The sequence below is a fragment of the Lithobates pipiens genome, unplaced genomic scaffold (genome assembly GCF_037356315.1).
Source record: "Lithobates pipiens isolate NorthernLeopardFrog02 unplaced genomic scaffold, aLitPip1_a1.2 Scaffold_30, whole genome shotgun sequence".
NCBI classification, from domain to species: Eukaryota; Metazoa; Chordata; class Amphibia; order Anura; family Ranidae; genus Lithobates; species Lithobates pipiens.
The window spans coordinates 53,851,834-53,877,619 of record NW_027507791.1 but is presented as its reverse complement, the minus strand read 5'-3'; the positions used below and the strand labels follow the sequence as shown (position 1 = coordinate 53,877,619).

Here is a 25,786-nt window from a genome sequence, read left to right as displayed (position 1 = left end):
AAAGAAGAAGAGGAAGACAAAAAAAGTAGTTATTTCTTCCTCAGAGTCGGACCCAGGAGGGGTACCTCCTGGTAACCCTTTTTCAGTTTTGTCAGGTGATGGGATGTCTGATGTATCTTTTTCTTTATCATCCATGGATGAGGGGGAGTCACATAGTCTGAAGAGAGCTGTTTCTGGTGATGAGAGTGTGGCAAAGGTTAAGAAACGACTACCCCAATCATCCTGATGGCAGTTCCCACTCCGATAAAGGTGGCGACCATTAATGTCGCCAGCATGAAATCTGCAAGAGCTCGTGATATTGCCTTATTTTTGCTCAGCGAGTTTGATGCCGAGATTTTATTTTTGCAAGAGACCTGGCTCAATACTTTGGCCGATGTCCATCTAGCAAAAAGGGAGTGGAGATGCGGTCCCTCCTTTTGGTCTCTTGCGGCAGAGCCCTGCAGCGGAGTTGCGGTCCTTTTTAAAACCGATATGGTAACGTGCCGGCGGGTAATTGAGGTAGAGATTGGGAGATGCATGGTCTTGGACGTCTCTGTTAGGGGGCAGGACTTGCGCCTGATTAATATCTATGGACCGCAGTCAAGATGGGGCAGGAAATGCCTCCTCACAGAGATCAAGCCCTTCCTTTTTACATCCCAGCAGGTTGTCTTTGGAGGTGATTTTAACACCATAATTAGGCCTGAAGACAGGAGAGGCTCCATAGACAGGCTGGCGTACGATAGCGTTTTTCTTAGAGATATGGTGAGACAAGCAGGCCTGGTAGATGTGCATATTAAGCACTGCCCTGGCAGCACGGGATTCACATTTCAGAGAGGGAATAGTCAGAGTAGGATAGATAGGTTTTTTTTAAAGGAGAACTCTGCTTTCTCGGCTCCTGAGTTGAGGGTGGTGGAGTTCTCTGACCACTGTATGCTGTCTGTGACTCTGAATGCCTCGGACACTCCACCCAGGGGAAGGGGTACCTGGAAACTGAATTCGGCTCTCCTGGAAGACGTAGAGGTAAGACAATCCTTTGAGGATTTTTTTCAGGCACAGGTTTCTATTCTGGACTTTTGCAGCACTAAGTCAGAGTGGTGGGAGCTTGTGAAACAAAGGGCGATTGGACTTTTCAAGGCCATAAGTAAGAAGAAGCAGCTTGGTATGTACATTGCCTACCAGCATTTGCGGAGGAAGCTTGATCGTCTTGTCTCGTATAGAGGAGATCCAGGGGAGATCTCTGAGGTCAAGTTTCTTCTTAGAAAGTGTCAATACGACCGGCATACCTCCTTGGTTCTGGAGAGGGATTATGGAAAATATCACTCGCCTGATCCTTACCAGAACTGTAAGCAAGGCATAGCAGTTAAGACGGTCATAGGCCTGAGGGATAGTACGGGTTCCCTGGTGAAGTCCAGATCAGGGATCCTGGAGATCTTCAGATCATATTATGCAGACCTTCTGGGAAGAAAGGACCTTTGTCGGGACAAGATGGAAAGCTTTCTGGATTCTACTCCAGGATTGGGAAATGGTACATTGCCTTTGATGGATTTGACAGAACCAATTTCAGTGGATGAGGTAGTTCATGCTATAGAGAAGCTGGCTACCAAAAAATCGCCTGGGCCAGATGGGTTGACAGCTGAATTCTACAAGTGTTTTAAGTCCATTCTGGCTCCCTTTTTAGCGGAGGTTTATAACAGCTGTCTAGAAGAGGGTTCGCTCCCTCCCTCCATGAGGCAATCCGCTGTGATTCTTCTGTCAAAAGGTAAAGACCCCTCAATGATTGAGAACTGGCGCCCCATCAGTCTTCTCAATGTTGATAGAAAGATCTTGGCGAAGATTCTTTTTTGGCGCTTGTCGTCAGTGGCAGGCGATTTGTTGTCCAGTCATCAGCACTGCTCGGTCCAAGGTAGAAGTACCTTTTCAGCGGTTTTAGCTGTCCGGGAGGCTTTGGAACGATGCAGGGCTGCTGGATGGAGAAAGTACTTGCTGGCATTGGATCAGGCGAAGGCTTTTGATAGAGTCAATCACGAGTACCTGTATTTGCTACTTGGTAGATACGGCCTGCAGGGGAGGTTTATAGATTGGCTGAAGACATTATATAAAGGGGCTGAGAGCTTCCCACTGGTTAATGGTTGGGTTGGACGGCCTTTTGAGGTTGGCTCTGGTGTGCGCCAGGGATGTCCTCTGAGCCCCCTGTTATATGTATTCGCAATCGACCCCTTCATAAGAAGGCTAGAGAGTGGATCTTTGTGCGGGGTGCCTTTGGGCATTGCTGGTGTGCCACCTTTGAAGGTCGTGGCCTATGCCGATGATGTGTCTGTTATTGTCTCTGGAACGGAGGAGGCGCAGGAGGTGGTCTCTATGATAGAGCAGTACACGGAGGCTTCTGGTTCTAAAGTCAACCATGAAAAGAGTGAAGTTTTCTGGATGGGTGAGGAAGGTGAAAGCTTCGAACTTCCGGATGCTTTCCCAGAGCCCCAGCAGGAAATTAAAGTGTTGGGCATCAAATTTGGTCCTGGTGACTATGGTCATCGAAATTGGGAAAGCAGGTTGGTGTGTGCCAATGCCAAAGTAGCAAGTTGGAAGAAATGGAAGCTTTCATTGAGGGAGAGGGTTGACTTGATCAAAACGTACCTGGTCCCAATTTTTTTATATGTCAGCTTCGTCTGTATCTTGCCAGTATCTCTCTATGCAAGGGTGTACAGCTGCTTTTTCCAACTGTTATGGGGAAGTAGGCTGAACCTGATCAAACGCAATGTAACTTACCTGTCTAGGCGGGAGGGTGGCCTAGGAATGGTCAACCCAATAGTTTTCTTTTCTCTGCTGTTTTTAAAGTACAATCTTGGTAACATGCTAGCAGAGAACCCGCCGGGATGGGTGGGTATTTTTCAATCTTGTTTTAGGCCTTTTCTGCGATCCTGGGAAGATGGCGGACCAGTGAAAAGTCTGAGAGTCCGACATGGCAAGCTCCCGGCTTATGTTGCCCCGTGTCTGAAAATACTTCGGCAGTGGCAGGTGACAGTGGAGGATATCAAGTCCCTCCCCAGGAAGCTTCTGGAGAAGAGGATTTTGGGCTCTGCTTTCAGTGTGTCACTGGCCTTAAGGGATTGCCCAGGCTCTGTAATGAGGGAGGGGTTGCGTTTAATCAATTTAGAAAGAATCCCCTTGAAGTTTAGGGATCAAGCCTGGCTCGCCTTCCATGGAAGGCTCTATGTGAGAGGGAACTTGAAGCATCGCCCTGTGGATGATCGGGATTGTCCTAGAGCGGAGTGTGTTGGTAAAGTGGAGTCTATGGACCACTTTTTGCTCCAGTGTCCCTTTAACATAGAGGTGTATAAAAGGGTGGGGAGGGCTCTAGGCATCCCCTTTTTCTATCGCATGAGTTATGCGGAGTGGGTGTATGGGGCATTCCCGACTCACTGGGATTTTGATTTGGATACACTGTTTTTAGTTAGTATAGTTGTCCGTTACTTCACATGGAATGCACGGTGCCAGATTACCCTGCGGAAGAAAGTCCTCTCTGTTGAGGTGGTGGTGCACGATATTCTGGGTGAGGTTGGGAAAATTCGGGGTCTTGAGAAGGGCAGGGAGCCTCGGGCAGTCTGGATAAGGGCGTGGAGGAATATCAGACCTGCCTTTGGTGAACTGCCCATCTCTGGGTGAGGAGCTCTTTTCTTTTTCTGGTTCTTTCACTCCCTTAGCTTTTTTTGGTTAGTATCTTCTTTTTGAAGAAGGGCTGCATGCATAATGGGTACAGGTTTGTTTCTTAACCTCACAAGTTTGATGTCTGGTGTAATGGTGTGAGTCGTAATAGGATTTATGTTATTGCTGTAAAGTATTTTTTTTTTTTTTTTTTTTTTTGGTTTGAGAGCAGTTTTGCTATATTCATTTTAATTTATGTAAATATGTATATATTTATGTATATTTATATATTGTGATTTTATGCTTAATGATTGCAAGACTTTTAATAAAGAAAAATTGGGAAGAATGCTCCTTACATTGGCGGTCAATCAATGGGAAAAATGCTCCTTACATTGGTGGTCAGTGGGAAGAATGATCCTTACATTGGTGGTCAGTGGGAAGAACGATCCTTACATTGGTGATCAGGGGGAAGAATGCTCCTTACACTGGTGATCAGGGGGAAGAATGTGCCTTACATTGGTGGTCAGTGGGAAGAATGATCCTTACATTGGTGATCAGGGGGAAAAATGCTCCTTACATTGGTGGTCAGTGGGAAGAACGATCCTTACATTGGTGGTCAATGGGAAGAATGATCCTTACATTGGTGATCAGGGGGAAGAATGCTCCTTACATTGGTGATCAGGGGGAAGAATGCTCCTTACATTGGTGGTCAGTGGGAAGAATGCTCCTTACATTGGTGATCAGGGGGAAGAATGTGCCTTACATTGGTGGTCAGTGGGAAGAATGCTCCTTACATTGGTGATCAGGGGGAAGAATGTGCCTTACATTGGTGGTCAGTGGGAAGAATGATCCTTACATTGGTGATCAGGGGGAAGAATGTGCCTTACATTGGTGGTCAGTGGGAAGAATGCTCCTTACATTGGTGATCAGGGGGAAGAATGTGCCTTACATTGGTGGTCAGTGGGAAGAATGATCCTTACATTGGCGGTCAATCAATGGGAAAAATGCTCCTTACATTGGTGATCAGGGGGAAGAATGCTCCTTACATTGGTGGTCAGTGGGAAGAATGCTCCTTACATTGGTGATCAGGGGGAAGAATGTGCCTTACATTGGTGGTCAGTGGGAAGAATGATCCTTACATTGGTGATCAGGGGGAAGAATGTGCCTTACATTGGTGGTCAGTGGGAAGAATGTTCCTTACATTGGCGGTCAATCAATGGGAAAAATGCTCCTTACATTGGTGATCAGTGGGAAGAATCCCCCCTTACGATTAGCTAAAATGATCATTGGCATCAATGTCCACTCATTGAGAAGGCAGAAAACTGCTCATTGCTCAAGGAACCACTAACAACCCCCAGAGAAACCTTAGAATTCCATGGAACACTGATTGACAAAGGCTGGACTAAGGATGACAAAAGCATCTGAAAAAACATACATATACTGTACATATCATGTACGCAATCACATGTTGCTTAACATGTTTGGTACATATCTGCAATACATGCACATTTTACCATGTCTTGTCCCCTTAAAATGCTTCAAGTACAGGAAGTCAGTGAGCACCTAGACAACTCTACCTCTGCTGTACTGAAATCCCAAGCAGTATTGTAAGTCCTATTTGAGTTTCCAACTGAACTACAGAACCCCCCCCCCCCCCACTATGTAAGGGTGGTGATTAAAGAGGGAGGTGTTCTGTAGCCCACAAAAAACAAACAAAGAACTCAGTAAGACTGACAGTGACCCCATTATGTCATACAGCTATTAAAAATAACAATGCTAAAGCCTACTTTTTGGAGGAATGAGGTCTACTCTCTAGTCACACATACTTTTGGAAAGTAGATTTAAACCCAGATGGGGTGATATTTAGTTTACTAAAGCACTGCATATCCAAATCTATTGTTTTTTTTTTTTTTTTCATAAAATACTGTTTTCACCTTTTATTCAGGTTTCCTCCAGCCTCTTTCAGCCACTTCCTATCTAGATGCAATTGCTCCAGGGTGGGCTGAACATCATTGGTCGGCACCAGATTACTCATGGCTAAGAGTTGCCACCTCATCCCTTTAAACCCGAACACCTTTTAATTACACAGGTTCTGAGGCTAATTAAATGCAGATAAGGCACCAAGTGAGTTTAATTACCACCTTAATCAGCCACAGAACCTGTGTAATTATTATGTGTTCAGGTTTAAAGGGATGAGGTGGCAACCCTACTCACGGTGGACCATATCTGTGTAAGGTTTGTTGGCACACCCACTTGCAAGGCACATGTGGCAGGGTGACAAAACAGCAGCAGAGTTGGGAGACAGTTGTCACCTTATAGCAGTAAGTGCCTGAAGAAGGACCTTCATGGTAGAGTCACCAAGTATTTGAACTCGAGGTGCAAATTTAAGAATATCAAAAAAAAATTTTGAAGGTACATTTACATAAAGCTTATATAAGAATTCAATGAATGGTTTATGAATGAGTACCTACCTCTCCAACATAAGGATAGGCTTTTTCCGAGTCAATGCCTTTATTGTCCCTCACGTACTCAAACGCATTGGTCATGTAGCCTCCTCCACACCCGTCATTCTTCTTCACACAGTCCACCAGGTTCTGAGGACTGAGAACCACTAGTTTCTTCGTCTTCTTCTTTAGCTGACCTTCCAGGGCCCCAACTGAGCTAAAAGCCCAGCATGACCCACATGAACCCTATGGAGCATCACAGAGAAGGATTCCCATTAGATTACATATACAATATGGAATAATTAAAAGACCTATCTGATGTACAAAAGAAAGAATAAATATTAAGGAATTACATTTCGTAACTGTTAATAAATAAAAAATTAGATCAAATGAGAGAAAATTTGTCCCGTGGTGTAGTGAAACACATGTAGCACTAACCCCCGAGGGAGCTGCTGGTTATTTTTGGGCTTACCATTAACTTCCTCTTCTCCTTGTTGCCCGTCTAGGGGATGTCCCGTGGTAGGTGACCCAGTAAACTTGAGACTGACAATAGATCCACTTGAATGGATTTTATTTGCAAACTTCAATCATTGAACAGTCTTTAACTTGGGATCAGAGGGTTGGAAAGGAATTCAGGTACTCTCAATGTCAAAGTCTATAAACGTTAAGGAACTTGCTTACTTTGACTGCATTCAGAGAATAGCCATTCGCAGCTGGATGAACACTCAGGTTGGACAGTCCCTCTCTCACAAGGCCTAGCAGCCAACAAGGTGCTTACTCAGGAACAAAGTCTTTGTCATGGACGTTGTTGTAGAACACGTAGGAAACTAAGCTGTAGAACACTTGTAGGATACCTGGATCTTTCAGCCTGCTTGGCGATATCCACAAGACCGGATTCTCTCGGTTACTTCAGCCCTTCCAGGCTCTTGTTAAGAAAACCAAACTCACATGTGGTGTTCTTCTAAAGAGTCCTCCCCTGGAATGCTCGAAGTTCAATGGGCCTCTCCCAGATCAGAGACGGCACCCATCCACCTCAGAATCCTCCTCTACTTTCCATGCCTTGGGCTAGCCAGCCCGAGGTATTAAAGTCAGGTGGAACCGCACCCCAGGCCATAGCCTTCCTAGGGGCTGGTCAGGAGGACCAGGACCATGTAATCAGCACTTCATACTGGGCCGGACACCCCAAACCACGTGACGTCCGTGTCTTAAATACCCTCTCCCAGAGGGCACAGCGAGAGGACCACTCCCACTGACCTGACTACGAAAGAGAGTAACTTAAGCACCTGGCTAGACCATAGTTCCACGGCTGCCACCAGAGACAGTGCCCCCTGTGACCAGGCTGAACATCTCACAGTCCAGTCAGATTGACACAGAAGTCAAATTTAGACAAATAAACCCAAACCAAACTGTAGTTTGGGTAAAGTTTTAACTTTGAAAAACATAGCGCGTGCTCTTCAGGAGCCCGGCGCTACACACACTTACAAAAACAAAACACCCGGGGCAAAAAATAAAAATAAAAAAATGGGTACACAAAAGTGAGAACAAAAAAAGTGTACAGGGTGTACACATGGTCCTCCTCCGAATAGAAAGGATCCTTGCTCTTATCCCCTGGGGTGCAAGGCTCTTGACAGGAACTGGGGTACTCACTGGTCCACCTGGGTAAAACCAGGTGGAGCCCTTTCTTTGGAAGGTGAGCCGAAAACAGACCAACCCTGAATACTGCCACATGCCCTCCCCCGCCCCCAAAGACTTTCAGGGCAGGTCAGAGGACCTGCATCCTACTGAGAAAGTGCATACAGTACTGTGCAAAAAGTGCAGGGACAAACACACATATAAAAAAGGGAAAAGGGGAAGTGGATAAGTGTTTGTACCATAGTGAAATACCATGGCAGGCACTTTGGCCATGAATTAAAAATTCCTCTGGTCCAACCCAAAAGGCCTGGCCTTCAGGTGTGAAAAAAAGTGTGTACATGGTGCAGTGACCTTGGTGCCAAAAGCCCTACGGCACCCCTGGACTGCTACCCCAAGAGCAATACACCACGAGGCTTCTTTCACAGCCCTCAGCCAGACCAGTGCAGCCCCATCCCTACCAGGAAGGCATCAGGGCTCAACCGGGAATAGCCTGGTGCACCAGGCCAGAATCAACCCGGAAAAGGCAATTCCGTATGAGATGTAGCTGGGGCCTCAAAACAAAGCTTGAGGTGTTTCGTGGATGTTTCGTGGATGATTATCTATATAAAGGAGCATAGGAGTTGGTGAGTGTGTTTGGTTAACCATCTACCCTGTTTCCCCTAAAATAAGACCTAGCATGAGTGTCGGTGATGGCTGCAATATAAGCCCTACCCCCCAAATAAACCCCATCCTCTTTCCCCAAAAATAAGCCCTACCCTGAGAATAAGACATAGAAGGACTTTAACTAGAGCTTATTTGGGGGGTATGGCTTATATTGCAGCCATTGTCGACAATCACGCTAGGTCTTATTTTAGGGGAAACAGGGTATACACACCAAATGTTCATTCAACTCCTTTATATGGATAATATGGTTCATTATATCTCTATATACATTCCATAGAAATTTTGGCCGCATCAGCTCCTGATGAGTGCAGAAACATCCATGAAACGCGTCGCGATTTGCTTTGATGCCCCAGCTACATCTCATACGGAATCATACTTATTTTATTACTATCTGATTTACTCAACTACATAATTTTCCCCTATTCAGTAGATGCATATTTACCATGTGGGTATACCTGTCGGTATCAGGCATGTTGTTGCTGGCATTACTATGTTTTACTATTCAATCTACTATCTATTATTCAATCATGTGCTGCTGTACAATTATTATTTTTTTTTTATTATGCTCATGCCATGTGCATGCCTCTTATATGTATATGAAATGAATATTTTTTACTGTATATGAAATGAATACTTTTTATTGTCTGTATATTTATTATAACCAATAAACACTCCATGGTGTTATTCAAACATGGTCAAATTTACCTCCACTATCCAAGCGCTTCATTTTAAAGTCCCAACTTTCCCTTTTGTATTTACCTATTACAGGGGTGGAGGCATCATTTAAAGTCCCAATTCCCCCTTTTTTTTCTTATGTTAGCTAAGGCATAACCGCATATTTATTTGAATGGGTTGCCGTTTCCCCCCAGGAAGCTCAGGAAAGAAGTCCCTGTTGGCCCTTGTACACACGGTCAGACATTGCGACGGAAAATGTCTGATAGGACCGTGTTGTCGGATAATCCAACAGTGTGTGGGCTCCATCGGACTGTTTCCGTCGGAATACCCGACCGACAAAGTTTTAGAGCTGGGCTATAAAATTTTCCGACAACATGGTCCAATGGGACTTTGTCCTATCGCTTGTAGAGAATTCTGATCGGACAAAGTGCCACGCATGCTCAGATCAAATTCCTAGACCAAAGCTATTAACTACTAGCCTGAACGTAGTCCCGTCGTAACTAAATAACGTCATCACGTTCTGAACGGTCAGATTTTCCGACAACTTTGTCTGACCGTGTGTATGCAACACAAGTTTCGGATAAAATCCGTCGGACAAAATCTGATGGATTTTGTTGTCGGAATGTCCGACCGTGTGTACAAGGGCTTATACTTTGGAAATGACAGCTTGCATGAACCACGGGTACAGCACGGTTCTCAAAGTAGGTGGGATTTCCAGTGCGGGCGGTGTGCCAGTAGGATTAGGTCCTGTGTTTTACTGTGGGGTGGTTGCAACTATGGGAATTTCTGTGGGTCCTGCAGCGGCACCACCCACACAGGTGTAAACCTAGCCTGAGAGCTCATTCACACCAGAAGGTTTGAGCTGCATTAATCAACATTTATTAACCACTTGCTTACTGGGCATTTATACCCCCCCCCTATCCAGACCAATTTTCAGCTTTCAGCGCTGTCGCACTTTGAATGACAATTGCACGGTCATACAACACTGCACACAAATGAAATATATATCATTTTTTTCTCCAAAATAGAGCTTTCTTTTGGTGGTATTTGATCACCTGTGCGATTTTTTTATTTTTAAATGTAAAAAGACAGAATAAAAAAAAAAAAATGTTATTTTGTTTTAAAATTTTATAACAGGTAATTTTTGTCCGTCATTGATGTATGCTGATGAGGCGGCACTGATCGGCACCAATAGATGGCAGTGATGGGCACTGATGGGTAGCAGTGATGGGCACTGATCGGTTACACTGATAGGCAGCACTTTTAGGTGCCACTGATTGGCACCACTGGTGGGCATTGATAGGTGGCACTTGTTGGCACAGTTACTCTATAAATGAGGCATAATTTCCTCTTCCTTTTCGGGACCGATGTCCCTTTGAGATGAGCCGGTGACTGGCTTTTTTTTTCTCCTCCGCTGTCAGCGTGAGGAGAAAAAAAAAAAACGATCACCAAGCTTTTGTATACATCAGGTGATCAGCTGTCATTGGCTGACAGCTGATCACATGGTAAGGGGCCAGGATCAGTTTCAGTGACTCGATCATATGACAGCCTCCTGGGAATTCACATCCGCGCTGTGGCCGTCATTCAGCCATTAGAATAGGAAATTATTCTCGCACTACCGTGTGTAAAACGGAAATAATAAGAGCAAAAAAAAAAGGGGAGGGGAGGAGAAGGAGAACAGCCGCAAACACCTATGTGGATCAAGCCGCATCCACTGAATGTACACAATATTGAAGAAATTGATGTTGCGCTGTTCAAAAGGAATATGTGGAAAATATAAGACCAATATGTGTCAAGATAGCATAGATCAGCGGGCTAGAAAAATAATAATTCAATTGTGCAAATAGTCTATTTTTAAAATACCTAAGAATAATAGCAATCTACATATATTGCAAAGAATTACTTATGGTGCATATACCTAAAAATCAATATTAAAGTGCATAGTGCAAAACAAAACCTCTATGTGAAAAAACATATGGAACTTAGGATAAATACGTTAAGGAACGTGCAAAAAACTGCAAATAAAGTGCTAAATATCACTATATCAAATATTGGTATCATACACTCTGCATGTAAATAATGGAAGTGCCAAAAAGTGCTCACGTGCAAAACCTGTGCAGGCTGATTCGCATGCGTGGAAAAAACTAATTGCATGTCAATACAACCAATAATTAAATCAATCTGGAAATGTATAGTCCATATGAATCTACCAATCCATACAGACAGAAGTAAATGTCCAAAGATGTCAATCTTATCCTTCAAAAATCTTCTGAATAAAGGATAGCATGTATGACTGCTGCAATCCACCATGCATAAAGTATTTCCTTATGTGCAAAACAACATAAAAAAGTGCAAGTGCTTTCCTTGTGCAAAGTTATCTGATGTGCAAAATATTCCACATGTGCAAAAGTGTTTTTTTCTCTTCATGCCAAACCACACTAGTAAGTAATGGCCTCTTACCTTGTGGTAAAGAGGTAACCACATGTATTAAAATACTGGCCATTTCACCTCCTTTTCCCCATGCCCTAGGATCTGAGTGGATAATGTTTAAGCCTGGACCCCCGGGTTATCCTTGAACCATCTTTGCCTCTCAGCAGTAGCCGGAGTAGCTCAAAAGAAGGGGAGTGCCATATAGTGTAGTATTTTTTAAAACCAGCAACGCATTTATTAGATAAAATACAAGGTACTCATAGAAAACACAACAACAACAACAACGCTTATCTCCTATGAGCACCGATCTTACATCAATATGGAGCGGCTATCCCGTCCCTACACGTGACTTCACGGCTACGTGACTTCAATTATTATTTTTTTTAATGTGAAGCAAACAACAAATAGGACAAAATAGCAGGAAAAGTCAATGTGCATAACTATTCACCCCCCTAAAGTCAATACTTTGTAGAGCCACATTTTTCGGCTATCACGGCTCCAAGTCACTTTGGATAAGTCTCTGTGAGCTTGCCACATCTCACCACTGGGATTTTTGCACATTCCAAAACTGCTCCAACTCAAATCCCTGTACTGAATCCTGGTAACCGAGCCATCCTCTCGCTGGACGCAGCTAAGGCCTTCGACAGTGTCGAGTGGCCTTACCTGTGGAAGGTTTTGGAAAGGATGGGCCTAGGCAGACGGTTTATTAGTTGGGTCAGATTACTTTACGCTAACCCTGTAGCTAGGATTCGGGTTAACTCTGCAACGTCAGAGCCCTTTCCCTTGTTTCGTGGTACCAGGCAGGGATGCCCTTTATCTCCCTTGCTCTTTGCCCTGGCTCTAGAGCCTCTTGCCGCTAGGATAAGGGGAGATGCTGGTATTAAAGGATTTATTTGTGACACAGGTGTGGATGTGGTATCGCTCTATGCAGACGACACTTTATTATACCTAGGTGTCACACAGGGCTCCCTGACGGCCGTTATGACTCTAATTACGGACTTTGGCGCTCTTTCTGGCTTTTCTATTAACTGGAATAAGTCAGTACTCTTACCCCTAGACCCCATACCGACTCCCCTCCCTGACTGTGCAGCTATGATTCAAGTAGTGTCCACTTTTCGATATCTGGGGGTGCAGGTCTCCCGAGAGGTCGCACATTATGTTCAATTAAATCTGGTCCCCCTACTGGCTAAATTTAGGGAAAAATGCAAGGCTTGGTGCAAACTGCCGTTATCAGTGGTGGGGCGGGCTAATCTTATAAAAATGGTCTGGGCTCCCCAATTACTATACGTTTGCCACAACTCCCCGGTGTGGATACCCAAATACTGGTTTGACAAAATAGATTCCCAATTCAGAGAGTTAATTTGGCGTAAAAAAGGTGCCAGGATTAGTCTGAGAATACTACAGTATGGTAAAGAGGCAGGGGGCTTGGCCGTCCCCCATGCCAGGGCCTATTTTTTGGCTTCCCAACTACAGCAGCTTGGTGGATGGGGACTGGAAGATCCGCTGGACCCTATTCGCAGGTTGCTGAGCCATACGGCTCGCCACCGTGTAGCATTCTCAAACTTAGAAGCGGGCTTCCCCTATCTTCCTAGGGGGGCTCCGACTGTGGTCTTATTGAACACACTCTGGAAATATGTTAAGCGGCTGTTGAAAATCCAGGGCTTTTTTTCTCTTACCCCTATTTGGGACAATGGTTCTTATCATCAGCTGCTGAGGCTCAAGGGTTTCCACAGCTGGCAGGTGAAAGGTCTGGAATATTTGACCCAATTATACAGTGGCCCTACACTTAAGTCCTTTTTGGAGCTGCAGGGGGAGTTCGCACTACCACGCACTGATTTTTTCAAATACCTTCAATTGAGACACGCTTTACAGTCTTAGTCCAGAGCTACCCCACTTGCCTTGGTTGACCATGCGATCGTGCACTCTATCATGATGACAGCCAGTAGGAAGGATATGATTTCTAAGGGATATGCCATTATTACTGGGGCGCTCCAAGACTCGGCTATGTTGCCAAGCAGGCGTAAATGGGAAGGGGACCTAGGACCTCTAGATGGTGAGACCTGGGATCTCTGTCTTATCTCTGCCCACCCGGTGTCAGTGTCGACCTCCCAGAGACTTTCACATCTTTATTTGCTACATAGAGCCTATAAGACACCGGCTAAACTGTATGATTGGGGCCTCCGGGACTCCCCCTTGTGCCCTAAATGTAAAAGAGACCACGGAGACCTTCTCCATATGTTCTGGAAGTGCCCTAAACTGACTCGTTATTGGACTGCGATTTTGGAGACTATTCATCAGGTGTTCAGAATCATGATTCCCACAAGCCCGGTGATCTGCCTGCTGGGGGCCCTGGACGAGGAGTCCCTTACCCCAGCCGTCCGCACGGCAATTCTCAGGTTGCTTTATGTGGCTCGTAAATTGATAGCCCAGATGTGGATCACGCCCAGGGTACCCAGCAGGCAACAGTGGATTGATCAGGTTAATAGGATGCTGATACGTGAGAGGCTGGCATACCAACATAGGAACACCCCCCAAAAGTTTTATAATATGTGGCAGGACTGGCTGGACTTACCAGGCCTGGCACCGCACCAGTTGATTCAAAATAGGTTGCTGCAGGGCTAATCTGACCTCGACATCTGCCATGGGTTCTAACTTACCTGTTTAGAGTGTTTGTATACAACTGTTGAAGCATGCTATCGGATGCTGATAGCTGTGGGTATTATGTACGGTACTACTTCCATGTATTCTGTCTCTCAGGGATCTCTGACTATCTCTCCCTCCCCCTAGTCTATTCTGCTTTCTTTTTTCTTTTTTCTTTTACTCTTTTATTTTGTTTCTTTTGAATAGAAAATGAAAAATTCGAGTACTGTGACTGCACGGAAGATTTCTCCTTCTTCCCTCTTGCTTATTATGTTGATGTCATGTTTGCTGACACCCTGTCTATTTTGTTTGTACAACAACGCTCCGGTCTTACTTATTCTCATTTAATGTACCTCCTTGATTTGCTACTTATGGGAAGAATATGATTGTTAATCTGATTTCATAATGTGTGCGTTGATATTGTGTGTGGCCATTGTCATGGATGTCTTGTACTATTATGTTTTCTAATAAAAACTTTTTCTGATAAAAAAAAACAAAAACTACTCCAGCTCCTTCAAGTTGGATGGTTTGCGCTTGTGAACAGCAATCTTTAAGTCTGACCACAGATTTTCTATTGGATTATTGGATTGAGGTCTGGGCTTTGACTAGGCCATTTCAACACATTTACATGTTTCCCCTTAACCACTTGCCGCCCGCCCTATTACAAATAGACGGCGGCAAAGTGGTTTGATAATCCTGACCGGACGTCATATGACGTCCTCAGGATTATAAGCCGCTGGGCGCCCCCGGGGGAGCGCATCGCGGCGAACGTTGTTGCGGGGTGTCAATCTGACACCCGGCAACTACGATCTCGGTAAAGAGTCTCCGACGGAGACTCTTTACCACATGATCAGCCGTGTCCAATCACGGCTGATCACAGTGTAAATGGGAAGAGCCGGTGATCGGCTTTTCCTCACTCGCGTCTGTCAGACGCGAGTAGAGGAGAGCCGATCGGCTGCTCCTCTGACAGGGGGGGTCTGTGCTGATCGATTATCAGCACAGCCCCCCCGAGGATGCCCACACTGGACCACCAGGGACACCACCAGGGAAAAGGTAATCCTCCCTAGACCACCAGGGATGCCCATGGTCAGCACAATGGATGCCAATCAGTGCCCATAATGGATGCCAATCACTGCCCACAATGGGCATCACTGATTGGCATGCATTATTGTTTGGCACTGATTGGCATCCATTAGTACAGTAAAAAAACAAATCCCGCCTATGAGTGCCCACCCGTGCCGCCTATGAGTGCCCACCTGTTATGAGTGCCCACCTGTGCCACCTATGAGTGCCCACCTGTGCCGCCTATGAGTGCCCACCTGTGCTGCCTATCAGTGCCCACCCATGCCCATCTGTGCTGCCTATCCATGCCCATCTGTGCCGCCTATCCATGCCCATCTGTGCCGCCTATCCATGCCAATCCGTGCCAGCTATCAGTGCCAATTTGTGCCACCTATCAGTGTCCATCCGTGTCGCCCATCCGTGTTGCCCATCCGTGCCGCCTATCAGTGTCCATCAATGCCACCTCATCAGTGCCACTTCATTGGTGCCCATCAGTGCCGCCTTATCAGTGCCCATCAGTGTAGCCCCATCAGTGCCCATCAGTGAAGGAGAAAACGTACTTATTTACAAAGTTTTGAAACTGAAACAAAAAAAAACATTTTTTTTTTCAAAATTTTCGGTATTTTTTTATTTGTAGCGCAAAAAATAAAAACCGTAGAGGTGATCAAATACCACCAAAAGAAAGCTCTATTTGTGGGAAAAAAAATGATAAAAATTCATTTGGGTACAGTGTAGCATGACCGCGCAATTGTCATTCAAAGTGCGACAGCGCTGAAAGCTCAAAATTGGTCTGGGCAGGAAGGTGTTTAAGTGCCCGGTATTGAAGTGGTTAAACCGCTCAAGTGTTGCTTTAGCAGTGTGTTTGGGGTCATTGTCCTGCTGGAAGGTGAACCTCCGTCCTAGCCTCAAATCACACACAGAGTGGCACAGGTTTTGCTCAAGAATATCCCTGTATTAAGCACCATCCATCTTTCCCTCAACCCTGACCAGTTTCCCAGTCCCGACTGCTGAAAAATATCCCCACAGCATGATGCTGCCACCACCATGTTTCACTGTGGGGATGGTGTTCTTTGGGTGATGTGATGTGTTGGGTTTGCGCCAGACATTGCGTTATCTTTGGCCAAAGAGTTAAATTTTAGTCTCATCAGACCAGAGCACCTTCCTCCATACATTTTGGAAGTCTCCCATATGCCTTTTCACAAACTAAAAATGTGCCATTTTGTTTTTTTGCTGAAAGTAATGTCTTTCTTCTGGCCATAAAGCCCAACTCTATGGAGCGTACGGCTTATTGTCGTCCTATGTACAGATACTCCAGTCTCTGCAGCTCCTCCAGGGTTACCTTAGGTCTCCGTGCTGCCTCTCTGATTAATGCCCTCCTTGCCCGGTCTGTGAGTTTTGGTGTGCGGCCGTCTCTTGGCAGGTTTTGCTGTTGTGCCATGTTCTTTCCATTTGGTTATGATAGATTTGATGATGCTCTTAGGGATCATCAAAGATTTGGATATTTTTTTATACCCTAACCCTGACTTGTACTTCTCAACAACATTGTCCCTTACTTGTTTGGAGAGTTCCTTGGTCTTCATGGCAATGTTTAGTTAGTGGTGCCTCTTGCTTAGGTGTTGCAGCCTCTGGGGCCTTTTCAAAAAGGTGTGTATATGTAATGACAGATCATGTGACACTTAAGCCCCGTACACACTATCAGATTGTCTGCTGAGTTTTTCCTTCAGATTTACCAAAACCATATAATATGAGGTCAAACCTTAGGAGTTTCAATGTGTATGCAATCAGGCAGGCCCTTCTACTACATGGTTTTGGTAAATCTGAAGGAAAAACTCAGCAGACAATCTGATAGTGTGTACGGGGCTTTAGATTACACACAAGTAGACATCATTTGACTAATTATGTGACTTCTGAAGGTAATTGGTTGCACCAGAGCTTTTTATGGGCTTCATAACAAAGAGGGTGAATACATACACACATGACAATTATCAGTTTTTTATTTCTGAAAAATAGTTTTATGTATATATTGTAAGGGATCTTCCCGGGGTAGGGTGAGTTTGGACACAGTTCACAGCAGACTTGGAATTTATAAAGCAGACCTTGGCGTTTATTCGTGGTACAAACAGTCCAACAAACAAAAATATACGGCAACACCGTGCTTTTTAAGTACAACAGAAAAAAATAAACAAAACAACCTAGCCCGGCTGGGCGCTTACTAACAGGTTCTTCTCACCTATCTGACACTTATAAACACAGCGTCTTTCGCCTGGATATCGCAGGGTGGATTTTAGCTCCAGCAGTGGCTGTGCTTGCAGCTTCCTCCAACACACAGACTGTTCATTCCCAGGCTGAGAGAGAGCACCTGCAGACCCTACAGAGCCTTTACCTTCCCAGGCTAATTAGGATCAAAGCTCACCTGATCCAAAACCCAGAACTGGATCGGGGGGTGTGTGGAATGACAGGTCCCTCTACCAAACCTACCTGCCATTCCATATAAATCCAGGCCCGGCAAGATTAAATAACAACTCAGCAGCATATTGCTGCTGAGAAACTGATCCATCCTGGACTTACCATCTCACACTGTGTAGCAACCTAGGTGAGATGTACACCCCCTCGACCACTTCTCCAGTGACATGTCTACAATATGTAGCACCGGCTTCTGAATAGCACGTGCTATGTGTTTTTTTCTATTTAAAATTCTTAAAGCCACAGTTGGGTTTTAGGGTCAATTATACCAAATTATGGTTTCAGTACCAGTCTAGTTGGATTGCAATAGGTTCTGTTTGGTCACAGGTGTCGCTGTCACTACTGGCAAGTGCGTGAACACAGTTTAGCTAGGTGCATTGAGTGTCATTCTTTCTTGGAACCAGCCCAGTGGGAGTGTCATCCTGCTGTGCATTCTGGGAGAGGGTACTTAAGGTGCTGTGATCACGTGCTTCTGGGTTCCGGTCCAGAAGAGCTTTATGTCTGTTTGGTCCTGGTCCTCCTGACCAGCCCCCATGGCCCTCTTGGCCTGGGGTGTGGATCCATCTAATTCTGAGTCTTGGGGCTGGCTAGCCCGAGGCAAAGTAACTGGAAGGAGGATTCAAAGGTGGTCCGGTGCTGTCTCATCTGTGGAGAGGCCCAGCAACTGAAGAAGCATCCAGAGGAAGACTCTTTGGGAGAAGGCCACGCATAAGGCTGGCTTCTTAGAAAGAGCCTGGAGGCTCAGTTGAAAGACACCAAGTGAATCTACACTCATACTGAATCGCCGGACCGGCTGCAAGATACTGGTACCGTATGAGGGCTCTATAAATTTGTCTACATCCTTCAGTTACAACAAGTCTGTGGCAGAGACTTTGTTCAAGTGTTCTATATGCAAGTCTGTGGCAGAGACTTTGTTCAAGTGTTCTATATGCAAGTCTGTGGCACAGGGTTTATTTTGCTCAAGCACTCTATCGGCTGCTAGGCCTAGTGAGAGGAGGTCTATCCGGTAGCTGTGAGAATCTAGTTGTGAGTGGCCATTCTCTGGATTTCTATAGTGAGAGACTTCCTATCTTTTGCAGTTCCAAGAGTACCTGAACTTCCTACCTAACCCTTTACCCTTCATTGAGAGACTGTTCTGTCTACTTGTTGTCAAATAAATATACTCAGAGTGGATCCAGTGTCAGTTTCTGCAGTTCTTTGGGCCATCTACCACGGGAAACCCCTAGACGTACACGAGGTCAAGAAGGTAACGGTAAGCTTAATTAAATCAGCCGCTCCTTCGGGGGTCAGTGCTACATATATTTTTATAATTTTACTTCACCACCTTAGACTATTGTGTTCTGATCCATCACATAGATTTCAGATTAAAAAACATTGCACTAAAGGCTGTAATGTAACAAAATAGGTAAAAAAAGCCAAGGGGGGGTGAATGTTTTTTTTTTTTCTGCAAGGCACTCTACTTAAGAGGACGTTTAATTAACATTGCTGTTTAATTTTTTACGATTTTTTTACAATTTCTTGCACAGTTTTGCACTTTTTTCATTCTCACTACAGTGCTGCACATTTTATATGATTATCATTTATAGGACTGGGTACATTGTCTGTTTTTGCTAGCAGCTGTGCACATTTTTTATTTCATTTTTTTGGTATAGCGCTCACTTTCACCCCCTTTTTTTGTACCTTTGCCACATGCTCCCAGTCATAAAGGTTCCACATACTATAAAGGTAAATTGAAGTTTATACATTTTTGAGTGGAAAATTGCTAATCTTAGATTAAATATATATTTTTTTAATGTTACCTGATTTCGGATTGGCGTGACATAACCTTTCTTCCTATAATCAATAGAGTCCGGGAGGGGTACTAGTTCCTCGTCATCAACTGTGACATTCCTCACCCTATTTTTTGGTGGGACTTTCAGCCCTGTCATTGTCTTCACAACTTCTTCACTGGTCTGCAAAGAAATCGAGACTTGTAGAATAACAGTTTTACTAATTGGCAGGTCAGTAGTCACAATAAATAGGTGTTAAAAACAAGATAAATTGATTAATATGTCAATAGATACAGGCAGATATGACCAATCTGCAAAGAATCACACAATTCCTGAATCACAATTTCATGTTTGTCTAAATTGTACAATTCTCTTGTTTTGTAAGTGAAAACCTTTCTTTTCTAATAAAAAAAAAGTACAATTCTCTTATTACATGCACATATTTAGTGACATCGGTGATTTGTGGTTGACAGTTCTGGCCTCCAATGCTGCCAATCACAAAAGATCACACATCCTGCGGCGCTGTGTGATCTATCTGCAATTCTTCTAAACATATACAGTGCTGCACCGCTGCGTGGTCTTTCACTTTTGTGAATGAGAGTTTATTGCCATGGGGTTGTGTCATACATGGCACCAGCCTGACAGCGCTGATCAGTCATTTGTAAAGGTGGGCAATCACCCAACACTGCTGCGCTGTGTGATCCATCAGCTGGGGTTGTGTATGTTACAAACAGCCAAAAATACATTACACAGCTCCTCTGTGCTGCCTGTTCATTCTTAAAGTGCTACTAAACCCACAACAGTAAAATCGGCCTGCCTATGCAGTAAAGCATGCTCGTTATAGTCACAGTGGAACCTAAGGGGTTAATCCTCCACATTGTGCAAAAAGGCTGTTTGATCCTGTCTCTTTTGTTCCTCCCCCTTCTTCCAGTGTCCCCAATCAATCTGCTGATAGTACAGAGCTCCGGGAGGCATTCTGCACATGCTCAGTTTAATGTGTATTGCTAGAGAGTTTTTTTTTTGTTCTTGGGAAGGGTGCATGTGATCGGCACAGGGCCAATCACCACTGTCCAGGCAGAGGGTCGGGGTCCTGCAGCCTTATAGGACAGTCAGAGGAGAATTAAAACTCCTCCTACAAGCTTTAACCAGCCACTGATAGAAGTCACAAGACTGCTGTATACTGCTGATGAGAAAAGGTATTTAGCAGGTTATATTTACTAAAATAATTGCATTACATTTTCTGTGTACTGAGGGAGACCAGATATATTAAATGCAGTGTCTTAGGTTTGAGTAACACTTTAATAGCATGGGCTCTTTCACACTAGCGGTTGGGGCAGTAAAACCCCACAGTTCAGCTGCAGCGGCTGGAGGTGTACACATGCCACTGCCATAATGCTTTGCTTATACAATCTGTTGCTGCCAGCGGACTACGCTGGTGCATGGTCAGGGAAGCCCCTCCCGCTAGGCAAACTAGGCAGCCACCTATAGTGCACTACTGCCTAGGGGAAGCAGCCATGGTCACTGACTTCCCCACTAGCCTGGCCGGGGAACACAGGGGGCGAAAAAATGGCACCCTACACAAGGCTGGGGAGCTAAATGACTCTCCACAGAAAGCAGCAGCCATGGAGGACATTTGTCACGGCTGCTGCGGAGGAGGTCAGCAGCAGCTCAGCCTGTAGGGAGAGCGACGGGTGGGCACTATGTCTTTGGACATAGGAGAATTCTGCTGCCTCAATGAGTCCGCTCTGACCCTGTTGTAGCCACCCGCACCCTAGGCAAGACTAATGTGGGGGTGTTTGGTGTTAGTTTTTCCTGTTAGTTTTTCCTAGGGTGTGAAATAGTCAAGCACCGGTCCTGTGCATGGTATACGGGGTTAAGTTGCAGGTGTGGTATGGGCATGATGTGCTGAAAAAAAGTACTGCGTGCAGCCACACGGATGGCAATTAAATTTGAAATGTCTGTGTGACATCTCAATAAAGTTTGTTAAAAAAAACGAAAACAACAGCCTCAAAGATGACACAGTTATGCGGGGCTGTGTGATGTATCTGCAGTTGCTTGTAAGCCAACACAGCCCTGGCTGATTGATCACACAGTGCCACAGTGTTAGGGAATTTTTACCAGATTTATAAATTAACAAATAGCACTAGGGTTGCACTGATACAATTTTTTTATGAGTACCGATACTTTGTTTTTAGTACTCGCTGATACCAATTACCGATACCGCAACTGTTTTGTTTGCACTTCAGCTGTCAGCAATGGTACAAAGCATTGAAAAGTTATTTACAAATTAAAGCGGAGTTCCACACAATTTTGAGAGGTGGTCTTACACAAAAGATCACCTCTCCACCCCTCGCTTTTGGATATTTAAAACATGTTTTTTTTTCTTTCTAACTTACCTTTTTTGGCAGTACTAAGAGTACTTCCGATCCGGCCAGGCCTCAGCCGAGGACGTGACATCCTCTTCTGCGGCGAGCCCCAAGTTGTCTTCTGGGACATGGGAAAATGCTAATGTAAGCAAGCATCTCCCCGTTCTGCCTAGTGACAGTGTCACTGATCTCTGCTCTGATTGGACAGTAAGAAACACTGCCCAGGACACACTTAACCCTTACACTGCCACCTAGTGGTTAAGCCCTTCACTGCCAGTGTCATTTACACAGGAATCAGTGCATTTGTATAGCACTGATTGCTGTATAAATGACAATGGTCCCAAAAATGTGTCAAAAATGTCCGATGTGTGCGACATAATGTCACAGTCACAAAAAATAATCGCTGATCGGCGCAATTACCGGTAAAAAAAAATTATTAATAAAAATACCATAAAACGATCCCCTATTTGGTAAAAGCTATAACTTTTGCGCAAACCAATAAATAACCGCTTATTGCGATTTTTTTTATATATTTTTGGGGGATAATTATTATAGCAAAATGTAAACAATAATGCGTGTTTTTTTTTTTTAATTGACGCTCTTTTTTTGTTTATAGCGCAAAAAATAAAAACGGCAGGGGTGATCAAATACCACCAAAAGTAAGCTCTATTTGTGAAAAAAAAGGACGTCAATTTTGTTTGGGAGCCACGTTGCACGACCGCGCAATTGTCAGTTAAAGCAACGCAGTGCCGAATCGCAAAAAGTGCTCTGGTCTTTGGCCTGCAAAATGGTCCGGGGCTTAAGTGGTTAAACTGACTTACTTCATCTGCAGGAGTTCGTCCCTTAGATTTGTAGATGAAGAAACAGAAAGATACAAAAAAAAACACAAAGTTTCCTTTTATCTTAGTGTTTCAGCAGCTGAGCAATGTTGTTGATAAACATGACTGTTTTTTTTTTTTTTTTGACAGCTCCAATTGCGGGAATACTTCACTGTCAACAGGGGAACCCCACTGACAGCTGAATGAGTCTCATCGGTTGTTATCCTTAATAACTGATAATTGAGTGCTTTTTTTTTTTTGCACTTCAGCTATCAGTGGGGGAATTCCGCTGACAGCTGAAAGAACTGAGCCTGAAAGTATCGGTTTCAGGTATTGGTGCATTTGCATGACTACCAATACTTGTGCAAATGCTTATTATTGGCTAATATAGATTTGGGACAAATATCTGCAGCTGGGCTAATTAAGTAGATACACCACCAAAAGCATGTTAGAGTGAGAAACAACTCATCTATAAAAAGAAAAGTGCTGAGACTGCTGAGGGAGCGGGGGACGCTCTCACACCGAGGTCATTAAAATGCAATATGACTTGTACTGAAAATGTTTATACCACATTTTAACCAAACTGGAGGTTCCCTTTTAGTGTCTCACATCCTCCTAAACCCCGGACTCTGCATTCACTATATTTGGTCTCCCACAGTACACAGAACATGGAAATTACTAAATATCTTTTCTCATTAGCAGCGTATGGTCTTGTGACTTCTATCGGTTTCGGGTAAGGAGGAGCTTTCATACTGCACTGAGCTATAAGGATCCCGGACCCCTGACCCTCTGTCTGGACAGTGCTGATTGGCCCTGTGCTGATTACCCTCTAGCAATACACACCAAACTGAGTATGTGCAGCCTGACTCCAAAGGCTCTGTCTTATCTAGACCTGTTCTGGAGTCAGCGGAAGAAGGGGAGGATCTATGCATACAGGATCAAACAGCCTTTTTTACACAATCCAGAGGATTACTCCTTAGGTTCCACATTGAGTATAACAAGCGTCGGGGCGGCTGGTGCTCACCTTTTTTTTTAATGCAGACAAACTGAAAAATTCTGAAAAATACTTCATAATACTTTGAATACATCAGTTGCAGCCTCACTGTGCCTATCAAATTCAGCTACTTTGCCAATCAAATGCAGCCACTGTGCCCATCATATGCAGCCACTGTGCCCATCATATGCAGCCACTGTGCCCATCATATGCAGCCCCTGTGCCCATCATATGCAGCCACTGTGTCCATCATATACAGCCACTGTGGGCATCATATGCAGCCACTGTGCCCACTATATGCAGGCACTGTACCCACCAAATACAGTCACTGTGCCCATCATATGCAGCCACTGTGCCAATCAAATGCAGCCACTGTGCCCATCATATGCAGCCCCTGTGCCCATCATATGCAGCCCCTGTGCTCATCATATGCAGCCCCTGTGCCCATCATATGCAGCCACTGTGTCCATCATATACAGCCACTGTGGGCATCATATGCAGCCACTGTGCCCACTATATGCAGGCACTGTACCCACCAAATACAGCTACTGTGCCCATCATATGCAGCCACCGTGCCCACTAAATAAAGACACTGTACCCATTATATGCAGCCAGGCGTGTCCCCCCGCCTGTCACTTTAACCAACCCCCCCCCCCCCTGCGGCAGTACTTACCACTTGTGTGGTGGGGCTCTGCTCCTCTCCTGGAGTGACGGGGCTCTCCTCCTCTTCTTCTGCAGTGGCAGGAAGCGGCGACTCCTGTGTCCACTCGGCTTCTCAGGCTTCTTCCGCCGTGTCTCCTCTTCCGCCAATGCATTAGGCATCCCATAGGATCGCCTAATGCTTTGGTCAATCGGGAGACAGGTCTCACTGACCTGCCTCCTGATTGGCAGGGAAGAACGTTATTGTGAAAATAGTGAAAATTAATTTTCACAATGCCACAGCCTATTAGAGCCTCTGGTTCTAATCCTGTGCTTCAAAATACACACCCTCTGCCTATCCCCGCCATAGTAATTCATGTGTCCGGCATCCTGAAAGGGGCCGGGCACATGAATAGGGAGGGCGGCGGAGGTGTCAAGAGGGGGCGGCACCCGTGCGTCCACAATTCACTGCCACTGCCACTGACCAGCATGCTTTACTACATATACAGACTGATTTTACTGTTGTGGGTTTAGTAACACTTTAAAGTGGTTGTAAATCTCTAATATGAAATCTGAACAAAGCATATCTGTTTATATTGTGTACTCTCAATTAAGAGCAATAAAATGGAGTCCCACCCAAAAATGGATCTTCTGCTTTAAGTGTTGGTGACCCCCTGACATGCCACATTTGGCATGTCATTTTTATTGGGGGTGGAGCGGGTACCCTGTTTTAACAGGCAGCCAGCTCCCACTTCCTCCCCTAGCGCCGCGGCGCTGGAAGGAAGATCACCTCTCTCCCCTCCCTCCCTGCAATCTTCTGGGACACGTTCACAGTGCGCAGCGTGCCACAGTTAGAATGCCAGCACCGGGGAGAGGAGTGGGGCTTTGTACGCCCGCATCGCTGGACCGTGGGACAGGTGAGTGTCCGATTATTAAAAGTCAGCAGCTACACTGTTTGTAGCTGCTGACTTTTAAATGGGCGGAACTCCGCTTTAAGGGGTGGATTTACTAAAACTGGAGCGTGCAAAATCGGGTGCAGCTGTGCATGGTAGCCAATCAGCTTATAACTTCAGCTTGTTCAATTAAGCTTTGACAAAAAAAACTGGAAGCCGATTGGTTTCTATGCAGAACTGCACCAGGTTTTCCACTCTCCCGTTTTAGTAAATCAACTCCAAAGTGTCATTTCTGTCTGCTGGATCATTCCTCTGCTATCAGTGACTCTTCTGACAGAGTCCCTTCTGACAAATTTTCCTGACACCAAGAGAAAAATGGTGACAGGGGAGGGAGCTCCAGCACACAGCTTGTGATTGACAGCCACAGCTCTGTTCCTGTGTAAAGGGGGCTGTGTCCTTTCCCTCCAATCAGCTCTCTTTGAGCTCTGCAAAGTGTAACTTCCGCTTTTTGCCACATGCTTTCTAAAGCTCAGAAAAGCTGTGCAAAGTTTGCACTTTAACCACTTGCCTGCCAGCCGCCGCAGTTGTACTGAGGCAGAATGGCACGGCTGGGACGAAACTACATTATGTTATGTTGCTTCGCTCTGTGACCACTAGGAGCCGATGCGAGTGCCCGGCGG

General features: G+C 45.0%; 1 protein-coding gene across 2 annotated transcripts in view; it reads right to left on the bottom strand.

Moving 5' to 3' along the window:
* LOC143942831 (cathepsin K-like) overlaps nt 1-25,786 on the bottom strand; it is a 77,237-nt gene that overhangs the window by 18,373 nt on the left and 33,078 nt on the right. For both annotated transcript variants that reach the window (XM_077464231.1, XM_077464232.1), the window contains exons 4-5: nt 19,427-19,579; nt 6,090-6,308 (exon numbers count right to left, since the gene is read on the bottom strand). In XM_077464231.1, the coding sequence (XP_077320357.1) occupies nt 6,090-6,308; nt 19,427-19,579 (372 nt within the window). The remainder of the gene's footprint in view (nt 1-6,089; nt 6,309-19,426; nt 19,580-25,786) is intronic.